The sequence below is a fragment of the Syngnathoides biaculeatus genome, chromosome 10, assembly GCF_019802595.1.
Source record: "Syngnathoides biaculeatus isolate LvHL_M chromosome 10, ASM1980259v1, whole genome shotgun sequence".
Classification (NCBI taxonomy): Eukaryota; Metazoa; Chordata; class Actinopteri; order Syngnathiformes; family Syngnathidae; genus Syngnathoides; species Syngnathoides biaculeatus.
Window position 1 is genome coordinate 29849889 of NC_084649.1, and position 20576 is coordinate 29870464.

The window sequence follows — 20576 nt, forward strand, 5'->3', positions numbered from 1 at the left end:
CTCTCCTCTGTCCTCTGTGTCCCACTTCTTCTTTGCTAACCTCTTTCCATGTATGACTTCCTGTAATGTGGGGTTCCCCCACCAAGTCTCCTTCTCCCCTTTCCAACCAGAAGACACCCCAAGTACTCTCCTGCCTGTCTCTCTGATCACCTTGGCCGTGGTAGTCCAGTCTTCCAGAAGCTTCTCCTGTCCATCAAGAGCCTGTCTCACCTCTTTACGAAAGGCCGCACAACATTCTTCCCTTCTCAGCTTCCACCACATGGTTCTCTGCTCTACCTTTGTCTTCCTTATCTTCCTACCCATCAACAGAGTCATCCTCCACATAACCATCCTATGTTGTCGAGCTCCACTCTCCCCTACCACTACTTTACAGTCAGTAATCTCCTTCAGATTACATCATCTGCACAAAATATAATCCACATGCGCTCTTCTACCACCGCTCGTGTAGGTCACTATGTTCCTGCCTTTTCTTGAAAAAAAAGTGTTAATTCCTGCCATTTCCATCTTTTGCAAAATCCACCACCATCTGTCCCTCTGAGTTCATTTCCTGGATGCTGTACTTACCCATCACTTCTTCCTCACCCCTGTTTCCTTCCTTCACCATGTCCATTGCAATCTGCATCAATCTGGAATTTCTCTTTTACCTCTCCGTCACATCCTACCTGTAGGACATAACCGCTAATCACATTGTACATAACCCTCGATTTCAAATTTCAGCCTCACCACTTGATCTGATACTCTTTTCACCCCCCCCACACATTCTTCGCCAGGTCGTCCATTAAAATAACCCCTTTTCCATTTCTCTTCCCATCTACTCCATGTTAATATTATTTCAACTCTACGCCTAAACTTCTAGCGTTTCCACCTTTCCACCTGCTCTCTTGGATGCACAATATCAACCTTTCTCCTCATCATCATGTCAACCAACTCCCAAGCTTTTCCTGTCGTAATCCCAACATTCAAAGTCCCTACACTCAGTTGTAGGCTCTGTGCATTCCTCTTCTTCTGCCAATGAATCTGCTTTCCTCCTTTTCTTTGTCTTCGGCCCACAGTAGCTGAATTTCCACCGACGCCCTGCAGGTTAACGTTGCCGGGGGAAGCGTTGTTAACCCAGGCCACGAGCGATTCGGTATGGTCTTCTTTGGATGAACGCTCATATTTGTTTGGCACAGTTTTATGCCAAATGCCCTTCCTGACGCAACCCTCTGCATTTATCCGAGCTTGGGACCAGCCTACAGATTGTACTGGTTTGTGCCCCCATAGGGTTGCATTGGTTGTGTTTTGTTTTATGATGTTTTTCTGAAATGGTCAAGAGTTTAATTTGAATCCCATTAAAATCAAATAAAATGTTTCACTTGGTGATTCATGTTTTCTTTAAGAGTTGTCCCCAAATTCTGCCTGGAAAATTAAACAGGAGCACTACTCTGTTTACTCATTTACTAAATAAAAAGTAGGGCTGTGAACTTGAAAATTTTGAGCAAATAAATTAAAAGAAAGTGTCACGTGTTCAAATGAAGTCCTAAATAAATGGATAAATAAAGAATAATTTTGTTTTTATCTGGTGTTTCTTATGGGCTGTCCATGACAAGCACAAAAGTCCCAATTTCAAAGCACCCCCTTGAAGAACAAAGTTGTGGTACATCCTAGGGGTTTTTGGAGTTTTGCTTTGTGGTCCCTCACCAACCACTTGTTTGCCCTTGGGTGACCCTCCCAACAATTTAGTTATAAGGATCATTGGGGGACACAAGCCCCTCCACCACGGTAAGGTGATTGCTCAAGGAGGCAACAATCTACATGAATCGAATAATTTTGCATGATCTCCTAGATGTGGTTTAATGGGACACTAGTGTGGCAGCAGCCAGGTTTTGAATCATTTGTTCAATATGTAGTGATATCTAGTACAGTATGATTGATTTCTGATTCATAAATGCCATATGAAAGATAAGACAATTTCAACCAGTCCTCGTTGGACATATAGAACCCTTACTTAGAGAAAGACTTGGAGAAATTTTTGACCCAAGATGTTATAGGAAGTTGCACGTACAAGTACAGTACTCTGCCAAGTAGTATGCAAATAGTGTTTGGCATACTTTAAAGAATTTCACCATGGCAACTTGCATCAGTCACTCAATTTTAGTGGTTGCACTATTTGAACCTTTTTTTAAATGTACGTGTATTCTATGTGCCGTCTGCATTTATGCTTATTGGTAATCAATATGTGGTAAACACATTTATACTTATACCAGTTCTCATTATTATGCGTCTCTGGTTTCAGTACTTGGTGACCGAGTGGTTGAATGAAAAGATTCCTGGAGCGGAGAAGCTCCAACAAGAGCTGCCTATTGAGCGGCCATTGCGGATAACCACTGATCCAACAGTGCTGGCCACCACCCTCAACATGTTGCCAGGCATCTCACACTCATCTGTTATCTGCACCACACCCAGACACTATGTTCGCTTCGGATCACCTTTTAATCCAGAGAGACGCCGGCCCCGTCCACTCCAGATGGATGGGAGTTATGGCTGCTTTAAAAAGGTGACTTATTTTAGACTTGCTGAGGGGTGTTAAATGTTTACCCAGCTTGGAAAAGTCTCAATTACATTTACATTACACATTACATTTGTTTTTCTGTTTATACTGCATATACATTTCCCTTTATTATTATCATTATCATTTGTGATTCATTGCATGACCAAGGTTCAAATCCCGGCCCCACCTGTGTGGAGTTTGCATGTTTTCATGTATTCATGGCCTTTCTCTGGGTATTCCGGTTTCCCCTCACATCCCAAAAACATGCAGAGTAGGCTAACGGTTTAAAACTCTAAATTGCCCTGTGGTTGGAATGTGAGTGCAAATGTTTTTTAGTTTATATGTGGCAACCAGTTCAGGGTGTACCCCACCTCTACCCTGGGAATAGCTAGGATAGCTCCAGAACACCCGAAACTACAGTGAGGATAAGCAGAATGGAAGATGAATATATGAATATTGTATATTATTGCAGAGATGGATAAAGCAGATGGAGGTTGAGAGCTGTTCAAATATTGTGACGGATGGCACAGAATCCACCTCCTCCCAGCAAAGCACCAGCAACAGATCTACTCCCAATCCCTTGTCCAATGGTATATGTTCATGTTCCTCAGTTTTTAATTATTCACATACTACTACTACTACAACTACATAATAGTTCTGTGCAGTTTTCAAATTGCGTTTTTGAGATTCACTTATCTACTCAATATTTTACCTATCCTGTTTTTTTCAATGATAGAATTGAATACACCTTTCAAGAAGCGCCATGCCAAGTATATGACAGAGACCATGCCAACATCCTCTGACGATCTGCTTCGCCCACTGTCACCCATCACGCCACCCATTCCTGGGAACCCTGTACTTCCAGTGCTTCACAATCCCCGTAACTCCTTGTTATCAAATGGCCTTGCATACTCACCAATGCCCACACGGCCGGTCAGCCGCTGCAACACACCACTGCAATTTGAAGTAAGTGGACAGACAAAACATACACCCACACATCACGCACACACACACAAACGCACGTTTCTAAATAAAAAAAATGAAAGACAAACCTGTTGATACAGAATTTAGAACAGACAGAATACAACAACTCTTTCCTTTTGTAACACCACTCTAAACTCTTACAAGTGCATAACATCCACAGTTCAAAACTACTGATTGTTGTCCTGGGAGGGGAAATTTGATTTACCCCCCCTACCCCTCATGGACATATATTTCATTTATAATCCAAACATATGCATGTTCAAATACATGGCCTTACAAGCATCGTGAGGGATGTTTGACTACAGAAGCCGTGGAACGGTGTCATGTCCCTAAGTAGTTTGAGAGTATGCTTTACTACAGGGCACCTCGACAGTGCTCACGAAGCAGCAGACTGACATTTGTCCAAGAACCAATCCTATTGGACATCTTTGTGTCCATACCCCTCTTCAAGCCTGAGAACATCCATTCCCTAAATCAGGGTTCCTCAACCTTTTTTGCACCAGGGTCCAGTTTCATGTATGGAAATGTTTCTGTGGATCAGTTAGAGCCACAGGTTTTTAATGGTCAAGTGTCATGAAATGGATGATTTTTAGTGTGTTATTAATGAAAAAACGGCAGTCCGTATGGACCCATCCGTTTTTTCACCCCAAAACATAATTCTGTATGGCTTTTTGTCATTCTTGCCATGAAAATCCTCTCAAGAGATTTGTTTTCGACAAGAAGCCGGATGTGACAGAGGCAGGTGTGCTCAAGCGGACTCGTTTGTTTCTATTAGTTTTACCTGCGGGAAGAAGATATCTCGTTGTTCCTTCGTGTTAGCCAAAATGCCGGCTCGTTGCTGGATGTTGCTCGAACACTCGAGAGGATGGATTTACCCTTCATAAGTTTCCAAGAGACTTTTGTAAAAAATGAATTGCACGGGTGGAAAAACAAGAACTTTGTGTGATCCAAATGACAGATAGGTGTCTATACAGCTATTAAAAAAAATAATACTTTGGGGTGCAGCTCGTAATCCGTCTCTCATAACGTAACAAAAGATCCAGGTACGTATGACAGGGGTGCTAAATGTGTCGATGTGTGCGTCGGACAGCTTCCGCGTCGGGCTCGTCGGCGAAGGCTGCTGCATCGGCACGCTGGCAAATGATGCCGGGTTGGGCCTCATGGACGAGCACGGCTTCGGCCAGGCTGGCTCATACATCCTGTCTGGGAGTCTGTCGCTGTCGCGTCCGCCGGTCACGGCTTCGGCACCCCGTCCGCCGGTCATGGCTTTGGCGTCATGTCCGCTGGTCACGGCTTAGGCCGGGATGGTTCATTTTCGGCGCCAAGGTGGCTTATTACAGTGCCGAGCCGGGCCGCTTTACGGCGTTGTCGCACGTGGCTGAGTGCGCCATTGCCGGCAGTGTTTTCCATAGCTGCAGCGTTGTTCATAGTCACCGCTGTCGGCGATGAACAACACCGCTGATGGCAGTGGCGATAAACAATGCCGCCGACAATGGCGCACTCAGCCACAAGCGACGACAACGCTGTAAAGCGGCCCGGCTAGGCTCTACGATGAGCCACCCCAGTTTGGCGTCGCGATGAGCCACCCCAGCTCGGGACCGTGATGAGCCACCTCGGTGCCACCCAGCCGAAACCATGATCGGCTCATCGCTCCCGGGCCGCGGCGTTGTGATCACTTGCGGCTGAGTACGCTACATACTGTTTGGGAATCTGTGGTTAGTTAGAAGTGATCTGCATATCATCTAAATATTGCTCGCCAGTTCTAAATAATGCATGCCAGACTGATTTGGAGTTGTTAGTACTAAAGTATATTTTCCATCTTTCCATCATAATTCCTCTTTGCAATGTTAATTTCTTTAGTCATCTTGTTTCCAGTGCAGTTGTACAGGGCCAGTACAATATGTGACCTCTTTAGTTGGTACACACACCTCCTCCCATTAACTCACATACGATGTAATAGCATCCACGTATTTATCTCGGCTGCTTGCTGAATTTTCAAAGACAGTCCAGTCTGTGCAAGTCAACAGCTTTGAAGTTCTATTTTTGCCTCGTTGGTTCACTTTTTCACAGATTTTACTGAAGGCTTTGCGTATTTAAGTACTTGCCTGGATGCCTGTATTGCAATGTATGTATTAAGTAGATTAAGCAGTGATCAGAGGAGGCTAGGGAACCCCGGGGAATGGCACAATATGCTTTTTTTTCTTTCTTTTTTTTTAGTGTGGTATAGCAGTGGCCTAAAGTATTATTTTCCCTGGTCGAACAGACTATGTGGTGCCTGTATTTAGGGAGTTCGTTCCTGAGTTTAACCTTGTTACAGTCTCAGAGAATAATGAGGAGCGAGTGAGTCTTGGTGTTTTTTTTTTTTCTCAATCTGTTACTTGTTCGGCGAGGGTTAGCAATGCTGTGTTCATGTGATCTTGAGGCAGAATAGACACCGACAAGGATGAAAGAAACAAGCTCGAGGCGAGTAGAATAGCTTAGAGTTCAGCAACAGCGACTCTAAAAGTGGGGTGCAGTATCTACTGAGTCGTGTGACATCCCTGCACCATTTAGCATTGATATACATTGAGGAAAAAGAGTATTTGAATACACTGGGATTTTGCAAGTTCTCCCACTGTGAAATCATAGAGGGGTCCGAAATTTTCATTTTAGATGCATGCAGACATAATTCAGAAATCACAATGTATGTTTTTTTTTTTTTTAAATCATTTATTTGTATGTTACTGCTGCGAATAAGTCTTTGAACACTTGTGAAAACAATTAATATTTGGTACCGTACCCTTTGTTTGCAATTGCTAAGGTCAAACGTTTCCGGTAGTTTTTCACCAGGTTTGCACACAGTCCAGCAGGGATTTTGGCGCATTCCCTCACACAGATCTTCTCGAGATCAGACAGCGTTCTGGGTTGTTGCTGAGAAACGCAGTGTTTGAGCTCCCTCCAAAGATTTTCTATTGGGTTTAGGAATGGAGACTGGCCAGGCCTCTCCAGAACCTTGATAATCTTTTTACGGAGCCACTCCTTGGTTATTCTGGCTGTTTGCTTCGAGTCATTGTCATGTTGGAAGATCCAGCCGCAACCCATCTTTAATTCTCAAAGGCAGAGGTGGGCAAACTACGGCCCCTTGGTCTTTTTAATCCGTCCCAGCAAACATAGGTAGAGAATTAAGGTTTGATGTGAATGATTGCGTTCATTCCATTTTCACTTGTAATGACTGGCATTTCAACACTAGGTGTTTGGCATTTAGGAGCGCGCGAGCCATTTCCAGTTATCGTTAGGTTAGACAGTGAGTGCCAGGTGCTTAAGAAAGATTGGAGGCCTAAATACTTTTTTACTGAAATACGGTCTAAGGCTGTATGTCTTATTTGCCAAGAAACTGTTGCGGTTTTAAAAGAATGAAATAAAGCCAATAAAGCTGATTCTGAGAATACATCAGCCGTCACTTTTTTCCCAAGCATGCTAATTATGCTAGCAACCTTTCCACACAAGAACGTACGGCTACTGCTGACATGTTGGTAGTCAGCTTGGAGGCTCAGCAAAACACTTTAATTTGAGCATTTTCCATCCAAGAAGCAAGGACGAAGACAAGTTATTTACTGGCACTCAAACGGGCAAAAGCCAGCAAGCCTTTCTCCGAAGGGGAGTTTCTTAAAGAATGCATGCTCGAGACAGCAAGCATTTTATGTGCTGAGAGCAAGAACAAATTTGAAAAAAATAGCTTGTCACGCAGGTCAGTGACACGCCATATTGAAGTGATTGATGAACACTTAACTAGCAAGTAAAAAAAAATACGTGGAGAGTTTTTTTATTTTGGAAAAGTTGACAGGGCACTTCATCTGGTGTCATGACCCTTCTCACACAAACTGGAAACGTTGCCACAGGAGTTGCAGTTGGAACTTGTTCATCTCCAATGTGTGTGGTGGAACAACTTCAACTCCCTGAAACTGGATGAGTGTTGTGCTTCTAAGTGCAGCTGAACTTCCAAACATCCAGAAGATGGCACAGAGGATGCTGGTGTTGTTTGTGAACAGACTTTTAATGTGATGAACACCCAACAAAGCACCCCGTTAGATCCCAGATGAGTGACGAACACTTCAGATCTCTTCTGACCCTAACCCTAAACACGAGTCAATAGAAGCATATTAAGCAATGCAAAAAAAGCATTCAAAGCAAAACAGGAGAGCAAATTAAACATAACTTTAGTACGATTAAGCCATTTAATCCAACACCCTGTACAAGGACATAACGCTGTCAACACAATTCTTAAACTCGTCAGCTCGTACCATATTGTCACACGCTTTTGAAAGTTTTCAAACCAACTTTTGCCTCGTCCTCGGGGTTGAATGCTTCATTGCAGCTTCAGGTTGATGTTTACCATATCATTCTTTATGTGCCACGGCACTGATTCATTCACGCCTTAATGGTGCCACAAAAGTGTCACTTCTGCAGTCAGATCAGATCATATCCTAAAGTTTCACTTTTTGCCGATTCATCGGCTCCCTCTCCTCCTCTTCTTCATTGTCAACAGGCCTTTTTTTTTGTTTGCAATCCACTGCCCACAAAAGGAAAGCAGCTTCATTTTCAAGCAATCCCCTAATCTTGCATCTTTTTCTTCAGCTTGGGTGTTTTGGGAGCAGCTTTAAGATGAATCACGAGCGCTTTGGACGCGTTTTCAGAGAGGTTATGCACACAGAGTCAACAACCAGAAAATGGCACATTGGAAGAAGAAAGGAGGGGGAGAGGCAGTTTTTGGGTGGAGCTTCAATGATGCAGACAATCAGCTCGAAATGGCGTATATGGCTTTTTTTTTTGGGGGGGGGCTCTTAAAGTGATATAGTACGTACTGTGAGACGAACTGTCTTTGTCTTTTTTTATTTGGGGGGGGGGGATGGTGACGCGATGCACTGAATCCCCGATAGGTGATCCATGAAGTAGAGAGGGATTACTGTACTTCAATGCATTTTTGTGGGTATGTTTGATATGTACTGTTCAAAAACTGCTGATTTTTTTAAATGTTGTGTATCTAGTGCTGACCCGGCCTGTCTGTCAAATTTTAAAAGTCAATGTGACCCCGGGCCAAGAAGTTTACCCACCCCTGCTCTAAGGTTAAGTTGTTCCACAAAATCACACAAAACATGGGCTGGTCATCCACTCCATAATACAGTGCAGTCATCCTGTTCCTTGTGCAGAAAAACACCCCTGAAGCATGATTCTTCCACATCCATGCTTCACAATAGGGATGGTATTCTTCAGATGGTATTCCTCATTCTTCCTTCTCCAAGTACGGCGAGTGGAATTAGGTGATTTCGTGGGGTGGACAGAGGTTAACAATCTCAAATAGGTGCTTCTAATTTAGAAGTGAAGTGTAGGTTGACATTTAGGAGGTCTTTGGGGTGAAGAATTCTTAGTTATTGTTAGGTCTGCGGATTTCCATATATAAATTTTTTATATTGTCTCTCACAATCGATATGCACCTAAGATGAAAATTTCAGACCCCGCTATAACACCTCCTTCATTTCACTGTGAGAGAACTTCCAAAATCGCAGGGTGTTCAAATGGTTATTTTCCTCACTGTAGAAGCATATCCCACTGCCTTTTGTTTTTAATGCAATTATAATCTTATATGCTTAGCACTGTTTGGTTAGGTTGTATAGGTTTTGGGTTTTACGTTTGACAATTGCAACCTTTTAAAATTTTTTTTTTTTTTTGTTCTAGAATATATCCTCCCCTGAGGCATCACCTGCTCGCCAGCCAGAGTCCATCTCTCCTGAGGTATTTCCAATTGTCCAAATCTAATTTCTGAAATAAGTTTGAATGTATTATACACCACAACATTTTACAAATTATTTTATGTTTTTAATCCTTTTTTTCCTTTTTCTGCCTATTTATCTTTCCAATATCCGCCATGTCTTCAGACAGACTTCGACATCCCTCGTGCCCAGTTCCCGGATCTTTCACTGTCCTCTATTTTAGAGAGCCCTATGGCTGTGGCCTCTGATGACTTTTGTATTCCTGGGTCCTCTTTAACCAATGATTGCCAAGACACATCTGTTGGAATCAAATCCTTTAAGCAAGTGTCAAGTTCAACTTCAGACCAAACCCTCGCAACTAGGGAACAGGCCTTCAGGACAGAGTTCAACCTCATATACACCTGCTCACCCCTCAATGCAAACTTGGGAAACACTGTGGCCACTGAACGACGCTTCTCACAATCAGATGGGGGGTTCTCTCCTGGAGAGTCTTTATATAATTCTTTGACTGGCCAAGGGCTATTTGCAGATGTAGGGCCTGGGTGTATGTCACCATACAGTGATCTTCATTATGGTGGTGGCTACCCAGAGAGTAGCAAATCTCCTCACACCAACAACCCACCACAAAAAAAGAAGGCAAGTACACAACATTCTTCTGGTAAATGGATTTTTCTTAAATTTTTAAGTCAAATGGGTTTTGTAAGGTGGTCAAATCAACGAACAATCGGCTTCTAAAAAAAGTTTTTTGCATAAATGTAATAATTTCAGACAGTATAGCTTTTACCTTTCCTCCCTCTCACCTACCTCTCTTCTCCTTTCGTCTCTCCATTTCTCTTTCTGCTCTGTGATACTTTTTTTTCCAAGTTTTTCTTCCACTTTTCTTCCAACACAGAGGGCCAACCAGCATACCATTAGTCTGCTGACAGGGAAGCCAGTTTACCAGGCTATAGCTGTAAGAAGTGAATACAAGCCAGTAAGAAATATGGTGAATATTCTCCCGACCACAACATCTTTAGAAGTGTGCATGTAAATATATGTATATATTTTTTTGGTCCATCTGCATAAAACAGACACACGTGACTTTTCTCAAAACTTATATCGATATGCCTGTGTACATAATCATTTTCAGAGCTCCAGAAGTGAAATTATCTCAAAGTTCATCAATTGTCTTAGGATTCAATGTTTGTGGCACAGCTCCAGCCTCCATAAACTTAGTTTGTGGCAGTACTTTCATTTATGTAACTTTTCTTAATAGACAGTGAGGTTGTCTGAACTTTTGGATGAATCTGTAATTCAAAAAATTTAAAAAAATGGTCAGAAATAGTCATCTCCTTATTGTCAATTGATAGAATATCAACATCCTTCAAGATGACCAGGTATGAGATGTGACCTTGTGTATGAGTTGGACTCTTAATATGTTGAGAAGTCAAATGTTAATAGTATGGCAAAGAGTTCTCTAGATTTTATTTCCATGTTGTTGTCAACATGAATGTTAAAGTGCGGGTGACAAACATTCTAAAATAGATATTGTAATGAAAAATAGATATTACAGTATTCACTTCAAAAAAAAAAAAGTGAGCGGAGAGCGCGTCATCCATGCACAAAGTTGCGCAACTGAGTGTCCCTCGACATCCAAGTGGTCGCCATATAAGTCGCATCATCTGTCCTTGACGTTATCGTCACTTCCGCCGTTGAAAACGCGCAGTGCCTGCTACTATGGAAGCTGAACAACAGAGATATTCGGATTCTTCCAATGCCCCTTCTGACACGGAAGCTCTTTTCAAAAAGGACTGCACCACACAACCGAGTGAAGGGCAATATTACACTATTGTTTCGAGCCCTCAGGGCAATATTACACTATTGTTTCGAGCCATATTCAGATGATATGCCATCACGGCCAAACCGCATCCCGTCCGATCCACTTCCGCTGCGGAGATGAGCCGTTGCGGCTCATCGCACCCGGCCGGTGTGGCTTATGACTGAGCTGAGCGGTGCCGCTTTGTGTTCACAGTCGAGCCGGCGCGCTTCATACTCGCACGCGACTGAGTAACGCATTCTCGGCTGGGTTCTTCAAAGCCGCCCCCGTCGCAAAGCCCGACGTGCAGCCTTCGCGGAAGATGTGACCGCCGAACGTGGCGCCTCAGCCGGTGTGGCTGAGTTTCAGCCCCCCGTGCTATATAAGGAGGGGGTGGAGCCAAGCTATGTTGCAGGCTGAGTGAGACATTGTTGGCTGTGCGACGCGCACATCGACACATTTCATACGTGGTCCGCCCCAAACTATTGTTTTTTTTTTAGCAGCTGTATGCGAACAGCAACACATTTCATACGCGGATCTTTTGCTACGTTATGAGAGAGACTGATTACATGGTCCGCCCCAAACGATTTTTTTATTAGTAGCTGTATACACACCTGTTATTTGGAACCCACGAAGCTCTCGTCCTTTGCACCGTGCAATCCATTTTTCACAACGAACAGGGTCTCTTTCAAACTTATGAAGGGTAATTCCATTCTCCCGAGTGTTCAAGCAATATCCAGCAATGCAATGAGCCAGCATTTTGGCTAACACGAAGGAACAACAAGCTACCTTCGCGGAGGTAAAACTAATGGAAACAAACGAGTCCACGAAGGGGCGCCACTGTCCTTTACGTCACTACCTGCTTCTTCTCAACAACAAATTCCTGAGAGGATTGTCATGGCGGGAGTTACAAAAAGCTGTATAGGTCAAAATCATGTTTTGTGATGAAAAAATACATGGGACCATATTGGCTGTGGGTTTTTCATTAATAAAATACCAGAAATCATCCGTTTGACGACACTTGAGCTTTAAAGTCTCCCGGAGCCCCGTTTTTTAACTGATCAGATATTGAATTGAATCATTCCGCCGGATTACTGCCCGTGTATCTACAGTAGATGTTTATTGCTTCAGCCGGTTGCCTTGTATTCCCAACAGTATTACCAGTGTTTCTCAACCAAGGGTCTGCAAACACATTGCAGGGGGTTCTTGGAAACAGGCTTGGACAGGTGTCACAGAATACATGTACAAGCGGGAGGTTTTCAGGATACAAAAATGTAGCTGTAATTTGATACAGCTACTGAAAAAAATACAGGAGTTACAGGAAAAAAATACAATTTTATTTTTTATTTAAAAATGACAGGATTTTAAGATGACTGGTTCATTTATTTTTTAAAAATGAATGCAGGGAGAGATATGTTGGTTGATCATTCCCCTGCTTTCCCACTAGAAGTCCCACCTTGCAACTTTGTCAGGAGTTTACAGTTTACATAGATAAATATCAGCCACCATGGCCACTGGCTGGATGTCCTTGTTGCCTTCCCAAAAGTGTGTTTTTTTTTTTCAGAGCAAGGAATGGAAGCTGACTCTGGATTCAATTCACTAAAAGATTCATTAATTTTGGAAAACATTTACAAAGAAAACTGAGCCTTCAGCGTCTTTTGGACTGCTGATGACTTCATCGATGGGGGAGCTAGCATAGCAAGCTAGCCCAGAAGGCCCCAGCTAAATTGGAAGCAAACATGTCACTCTGACTATCCCATTACAAGTCATAACTACTTTTCAATTTAAACACTGTACCACTTACCAGGAATAGAACTTTTTTTTGTTTTCCCTGCAGCATCATCTCATATTGTCAGATATTGTAGTAAAATAGCCTAGAGTGTTCGCTTCGTGAAAACGTTTTAAAAACTTTATAAAGCTAGTAAATGTAATTTCCCTAACAAGGTAATTAAAGTGTCTGTCTTTCTTAGTGTGTCTACCAACCAACCCCAACCCAACCAAACTTTGTGAACTCCAATCTGCTCTACGAATTCTTTTTGTTGATGAGTCGTTTGCACTTCTGGGATGGCCTGTATATTTCTGTAATCTCTCAATCTTCAAACTATGGATTGTGATACCTTGTACACTGGCCTTTGGAAGATGGAGTTGCTGTTATTACATTGCTGTTACAGTTTATTTATTTATTTGTTACCACTCCAACATTTCTGTCATTAACTACTGTTGCTATTCTTGGCCAACCTGCTGGAAGTCTGTAGCTACAATATCTTTTTTTTTTTTTCCCAGGACATTAACATTATTATGTTTTTACATACAAGAACAGGTAGAAGCACGCAGGTGGATTACATTTTGTGGAGATGTCATCTGAAAGAGGTGACTGATTGTAAGGTAGTGGAAGGGGAAAGTGTTGTTTGACAGTATAGGATGATGGTGTGTAGATGACTCTTGTGGTGGGGAGGAAGATTAAGAAGACAAAGATAGATCAGAGAACAATGTGTTGGAAGCTGAGAAAGGAAGACTCTTATACGGCCTTTTGGAAAGAGGTGAGACAGCTTTCGATGGATAGGAGGAGCACCTGGAAGACTCGACTCCTACAGCCAAGATGATCAGCAAGACAGGCAGGGGAGTAGTTGGTGTGTCTTCTGGTAGGAAAGGGAAGAAGGAGACTTGATCGTGGAACCCCAAAATAAAAGAAGTCATAGAAGTAAAAAGGTTAGCGAAGTGGGACACAGAGAGGACAGAGGACAGGCGAAAGGAATACATTGAGATGCGCTGTAGGGCAAAGGTAGAGGTGGCGAAGGCTAAACAAGAGGTATATGACGTCATCTACAGCAGGTTGGACACGCAACAATGAGAAAAGGATCTCTACAGGTTGGCCAGACAGAGGGATAGGAATGGGAAGGATGTGCAGCAGGTCAGGGTGATTGAGGATAGTGATTGAAATGTGTTGACTGATGCAAATAGTGTGCTGAATGGCTGGAAAGAATACTTTGAGAAGAATGAATGAGAGAAGTTGATGGATGAAGAAAATGAGAGAGAAGGAAGGTTCAAAGAGGCAATTGTGAATGACCAGGAAGTGGCAATGATTAGTAAGGGGGAACTTAGAAAGGCATGAAAGAGGGTGAAAAATGGAAAGAGAGTTGGTCCTGATAACATACCTGTGGAGGTATAGAAGCAAGACTGGAATCCCCTTGGACCACGATGTTCGCAGATGACATTGTCATCTGCAGTGAGAGCAGGTTGAGGTACAATTAGAAAGATGGAAGCATGCACTGGATAGGAGAGGAATGAAGATTAGCCAAAGTAAAACAATATATGTGCATGAATGAGAGGGGTGGAGGGGGAACAGTGAGGCTCCAGAGAGAAGAGATAGCAAGGGTGGATGACTTCAAATACTTGGTCAACAATCCAGAGAAATAGTGATTTTGGAAAGGAAGTGAAACTGGTCCAAGCAGGTTGGAACAGCTGACATAAGCTGTCTGTGTTATAGTCTCTGCTAGGATGAAGGACACATTTTATGAAACCGTGGTTGAGAGAGCAAACTTCGATGGTTTGGACACGTCCAGAGCAATGTTCCATCTAATTTTTCATATGTATGGCTATACAGCCAAGCTCCCTGAGCACACTGAGGACCACTGTGAGCAACATCAGAAGTGCTCACTGTCGCCACACACCAGTATCACACCTGGGATTGTAGACAGTTTCATGGCTTACTAAAATGAAAAAGGCCCACTTAAAATGAAAAAGACAAAACTCAGTGATTGAAGATTGTTAATGAGATTTGTAGTACGTTCTGTGAGAGTCCTGCTTTGGCTTAGGTCGGTAAGGTTCAGTTTTGGCCTGGGTGAGTGTCTTGCTTTAGAAGAAATGAGACATACACACCATTTTGTTCACATTAAAACATTCACATTTTCCACAATGACGTGGCCTATGATACAGTGTCTTTTATTTGCATTTCTACTACCCATAAATGATCTAGTCATAATATAATTTAATAATTAAATCTTAATAAATGTCACTAGCATATGCACAAATCTGAGTTTATATGTACCTTATTTTTCACCTCTGTCCTTCAGACATCTCCAATGGTTGTACACTTTGACCAGGTTGATGGCACCGTCTGCTTTTTATTTGATTTTCAGCGCATCAATAGGTCCAAATGTGTCACTTCAACATAATTTCTGGATGCTGTTTTGATATGATTCATCAAACTAAATCCTCTTTCACAATCTGCACTGGAATCTTGAAATGTAGCACAAATATTCACAAGCTCTGAGATCTCCTTTAGCTCCTCACATTTAAGTGCTGCAGCCGCTATATCTGAGAATGTGCTGATTAAGTTTTTCCCCAGCTTTCTGGTCTACTCACTTACTTTGCCATGTGATCGTGGATTTGTTGAACTGAAAGCATTGATGCATTCATTTTAATGGCAAGTAAAATATTGTCAATGAGAACTTTAACTTGCTCAGGGTCAGATTTTTTTGCGTGTGTGAGACAGCTCGTTCTTTCATTCATTCAAATGACTTTTCTGCTGAATGTGTCACTTAAGGTAGTCCAGCTTCCATTTCGCCCATATTTTCCATCGGAAAACTCCTCACAACTTTGGCTTTGCTGCATGTTTTGCAGAGCAAACCTTTCTCATGCGAAAAAGAAAAGATCTCACTCAGTTTCACCACTTGTTCTTCTATTTGCATATACTCTGACAGCCATTCCATCTTAAAAGAGCCCCAGTTCTTTTTTACTTTGGTTTAGGGAGTAAACATATCACATTCACTGACCACTCAGTTTGCCATTAGCAGTACTGATTTCCACATGTTATGGAGTGTTGACGAGCAGAGCACATGGCTGCGTAGCGTAATTGCATCGTATCGTATGATTGGCTGGACACATGTCACTCACTGATTTACACAGTAAAGTGAAAGAGAAAAAGGTTACATATCTAATTCATTTGCAGTGCATTCACTGCGCTGGATAGGTTTTCTTGTGTGCTGAGACTGTGCGACCAGTGCGCAATTGCGCAGTTGGGAATCTTAGGGGGAGCATTGGTCCAGAGGCAAGACAGTATATTGGGAGAAGACCAAAGTCAAGGATGAGGGATGTTGTGAGGGCAATTGGTGTTCAAGAGGAAGATGCAGGGGATCGGTTAAATGGAAAACGATAATGAGCTCTGGCAACCCCTAACGGGACAAGCCGAAAGGAAAATAAGACATTTTGTTTTGGCTTTGCCCAATGTTTTTGCAACAGCTCTGATCGATTTTCTTTCTTCTTAGCTTCAAAATGGTTTGCTTTTCTCCCAGACAACGCTCTGGTATACATGTTTGTTAACTGCAAATGTAGTTTTCACAGGTGAAACCCAAAGCCAAATTCAAGCACTTTCTAATGTAAAAGCATTCAGTCTAAGAGGCAGTTGAGCAACTCCAAACACCCTTCAGTCATTCCAATTTTTGCTCATTTAAAAAGTGGGTGGCTTCACACAAAATGTGCTGTGTCTTGAGTTGTTAAACACATCCATCCATCCTTTTGATTATGAATATTAAGATATGTTATGATTTTATACGGATATACCTGCCTTCATTATATTTATTACACACCTATTGCAGACAATGGTTATTTCCAAATGATGGACACGCCTTTTTGGGGACTATTTATGGCTCTCTAGCTGTTACCATCTTTTCCTCCATGTTGGCAGAAATCTCACGGAGTAGCAAAAAATATAGAAAATCAAATTCAGGATCCCTTTTTCCAAATCAACCACTAATAAACTATTGATCGAATTAAGCTTCTCTATATATAAACCAGAAGAGGCCCTGTAGCTCAGTGGTTATAGCATTGGTTTGATAAACCAGGGGTTGTGGGTTCGTATCCCACTGGGGTCTCCACTCCCTGAGAAAGGTTGTGTCAGGAAGGGCATCTGGCGTAAAAATTGTGCGGGACAAATATGTGCGTTCATCTGAGATGAGACGAAAGGGACAAGCCGAAAGAAACTTACTTATATATTGGCCAGCACTGTGTAGTCAACATTTCTCTGCTGGATACCCCCTCATTACTTTCTGTGCCCTTTTACAACATTAAGATTATGACTGATCTCATTTTTATTGAGTTCTTTTATATAATTTGTGTGTTCTTGAATCACACGTGGTTGTCTTTTCAGTGTGCCGTAGTTTCTCTTGTATAATGTTTTTGCCCCCCAAAATGTCAGTTCCATGGCATACATTGTACATGGGGAAAGGCGAAAATGGAAAAAAAAAACATTCCCATTTTATCCATGTATGCCGCCATTTAGAGGTTATGAAAAAGCTATACACTTTCATTCGAATATTCCACGGCCACCTCAAGGTTATGAAGAATATTTAGCACACATTTTCATTCCAATATATTGTAATACATGAGCACAACTGTATTTTGTCATTCATCTATTTTCCAAGCTACATTTCCTCACAAGCGTCGCGGGAGTACATGAGGCTTTGCCAGCTAACTTCAAGCGAAAGCGGCCTACACCCTGAAATGGGCGCCGGTCAGTCGCAGGGCATGTATTCACACCATCACACCATCACTCAACGATCCCACACCATCCCACGCTGCCCATATCATAGTCAGGCGTTTGTACCACTACACCATCAGTGACGTATTTTCTCATTTGCTCGCTAAAAGTAGGACTGTGAATTTCAGAATCAGAGCAAGTAAATAAAGAAAAATATTATGTTATTATATTATAATATTATGTTATTATTATATTATATTATGTTATTATATTATGTCCTGAACTTGAAAATAACTAACTAATCATAACTAACAAAATACAGATATTTCATTTTGATCATATGGATAGAAGCAAAATCATGCAAGTGGAAGGGTTTTCCAGAATTTTGAGGTCAACTTTAGGGTTGTGTTTTATACATGGGTGGTGCTGATTATACACGAGAAATTATGGTAGTCACATCGTGATGTGCCTTAAAAATTGCCTGCTTTTTCATCAAACATTTATCGCAGTGCATTCAGAAACCTGAGTGAGCTAGTTGTTTTAGGTTGTTTTATTACACAGGTGACAATGAAATTCAACCTAAATTATGTTGTGTTAAATTTGAATTTCCAAAACATGCATGTCGTACTTACTTCCTAAATCAACAGGCCATCACCAACTTGAATGACACCGCATTTTCTGTTGTAGTGTTCTTTTTATCAGACAATATCACATAACATTTCTCCCTCAGGTGTCCTTGTTTGAGTACCGTAAGCGGAAGCAAGTTACCAACCGTGAACCTGAGTCATCCAGCTGCAATTTATCCCTGAATTGCACCCCTACTCGACCTGGCTCACACCACAATCAGGAGACCCATCCTTCCCTTTACTTGATGCATCCCCTCGCATCAACACACAACTGCATGCCTTCATCAGGACACACTGGTTCCAATCTTCAGAAAGAGGAGGTCAGTCTTCCAGACCACCACGGCTCATCTGTGCAGGCGAGCCATCTGGATAGGAACACCCAATGGTCAGAGCAACCAATTGCAATGTATTGAATAAAATTTTTATGAAATGTCTGATCATAATTAGCTCATCTCTTTTCCTCACATTAGGATGGTTCCCACCAGTGTTGAACGTCTACGGGAAGGTCAAGGGGCACTGGAGCAAGTGCTAAAAATCATGAAGATGGAGCGAATGCTCAAGAGGAGCAACAGTTCTACAGAGAAAGAATCTGGTATGAAGAGTTTAAATTGGATTTTAAACTGAAGGAAAATTTTTAAACATTTGTTTGCCTAAAAATGAAATCATAATTTATAATTTGATATAATGAGAGACGCAGTAGTTTCCACTTGTTTAAGTTGCAGTGAACTGTTTAATGCTTACTCTTGACTACTACTCTTGGAAATAGAGTAAGGAAAATATGTACTTGAACACCCTGCTATATTGCGAGTTCTCCCACTTATAAATCATGGAACGGTCTGAAATTTTCATCGTAGGTGCATGTCCACTCTGAGAGAGAGAGAGAGAGTCTAAAAAACATCCAGAAATCACAATGTATAATTTTTTAATGATTTGTGTGATACAGCTACAAATAATTATTTGAACACCTGTCTATCAGCTAGAATTCTGACCCTAAAAGACCTGTTAGTCCGCCTTTAAAAGTCCACCTCCACTCCATATATTATCCTGAATCAGATGCACCTGTGTGAGGTTCTTAGCCGCATAAAGACACCTGTCCACCCCATACAATCATTAAGACTCAATCGTCTAACATGGCCAAGACCAAAGAGCTGTCCAAAGACACAAGAGACAAAATTGTACAACTCCACACGGCTGGAAAGGGCTACAGAGAAATTGCCAAGCAGCTTGGTGAAAAAAGGTCCACTGTTGGAGCAATCATTAGAAAATGGAAGAAAGTAAACATGACGGTGAATCTCAATCGGGGTGGAGCCCCATGCAAGATATCACCTCGTGGGGTCTCAATGATCCTGAGAAAGGTGAGGAATTAGCCCAGGACTACACGACAGGACTTGGTCAATGACCTGAAAAGAGCTGGGACCACCGTTTCCAAGATGATTGTTGGTAATACACCAAGACGTCTTGGTTTGAAATCATACATGGCATGGAAGGTTCCCCTCCTTAAACCAGACCTGCCACCATCATGCTTCATTGCATAATGTTCTTTTTATAAAATGGTCTGCCAGTTTTATGCCACACAGGGTTCGCACGCGGCCCTAAAAGTCCCTAAGAAACCCTAAATTTTCGAAGGTGCATTTATGGGCTCCTAAAAGTCCTTAAAATCCGCGAAAACCGGCCAAGCCCCTAAAAAGGCCTTAAATTAAAAAAAAATCAAAGGGAGGACCTCTACCGCCAAAATTCTCCCTAAAAAATAAAATTAATCTTTAATGTAAAAAAAAAATGGCGATTCGTCTGGCGTCTAAAACAGTCGGAAATTATTAACCGAAGTCGCCATCTTGTCGATATTCCATTGTTTGTTTCCGTGAGTAGGCATTTCACTTCGTCTTCGTTACGACGTAGCGTAGTTCTTTCATCGATCCAACTTGTATCACGGGGAAGTGCATTTTTCAAGAAGCTTGGGTTGAAAGTAAGGAGTTTGGGAGCTGGGTTCGTCGAGATCCAAAAGATCGGCACATGTTTTACTGCCATCTGTGCAAGCAGAGTTACCAGCTTGAAAAGATGGGCGTCAAAGCGCTGGAGTCGCACCGTAAAAACAGGAGACACGCTGTTTTGACGAAGACTCTCTCATCTTTCGTTGGTATGAATCTGTTTCTAAAATATCAAGATAGTGAAGCATCAACTTCAGGCAGTGGTACTGGCAGTGCATGCGCACTAGGGATCGCAAAAAACCGCTTACTTTCATAACCGGTTTTAACCGAACAGCTGTAGCAAAAACCGGTACCATAGTGGTGTTTACATAATTCACCCGTGGGACCTCGAGTTGGGGTGCGGGGTTCCGCACGGACTGTTTTTGTTGTTGCTCTTCCGGAGTGACGAGTTCACAGAGTTCCCCCGTTATGCGAGTAGTGTTTTGATATCT

At 42.2% G+C, this 20576-nt stretch overlaps 1 protein-coding gene across 10 annotated transcripts in view; it reads left to right on the forward strand.

Annotated features, from left to right (window-relative positions):
- The window catches only part of setd5 (SET domain containing 5), a 134326-nt gene that overhangs the window by 106762 nt on the left and 6988 nt on the right, over nucleotides 1-20576 (forward strand). For 9 of the 10 annotated variants that reach the window (XM_061833680.1, XM_061833679.1, XM_061833675.1 and 6 more), the window contains 8 exons: nucleotides 2276-2536; nucleotides 3003-3120; nucleotides 3267-3496; nucleotides 9227-9283; nucleotides 9427-9897; nucleotides 10154-10246; nucleotides 18265-18545; nucleotides 18631-18752. In XM_061833680.1, coding sequence (XP_061689664.1) covers nucleotides 2276-2536; nucleotides 3003-3120; nucleotides 3267-3496; nucleotides 9227-9283; nucleotides 9427-9897; nucleotides 10154-10246; nucleotides 18265-18545; nucleotides 18631-18752 — 1633 coding nt within the window. The remainder of the gene's footprint in view (nucleotides 1-2275; nucleotides 2537-3002; nucleotides 3121-3266; nucleotides 3497-9226; nucleotides 9284-9426; nucleotides 9898-10153; nucleotides 10247-18264; nucleotides 18546-18630; nucleotides 18753-20576) is intronic. The other variant, XM_061833681.1, reaches the window with a different exon arrangement.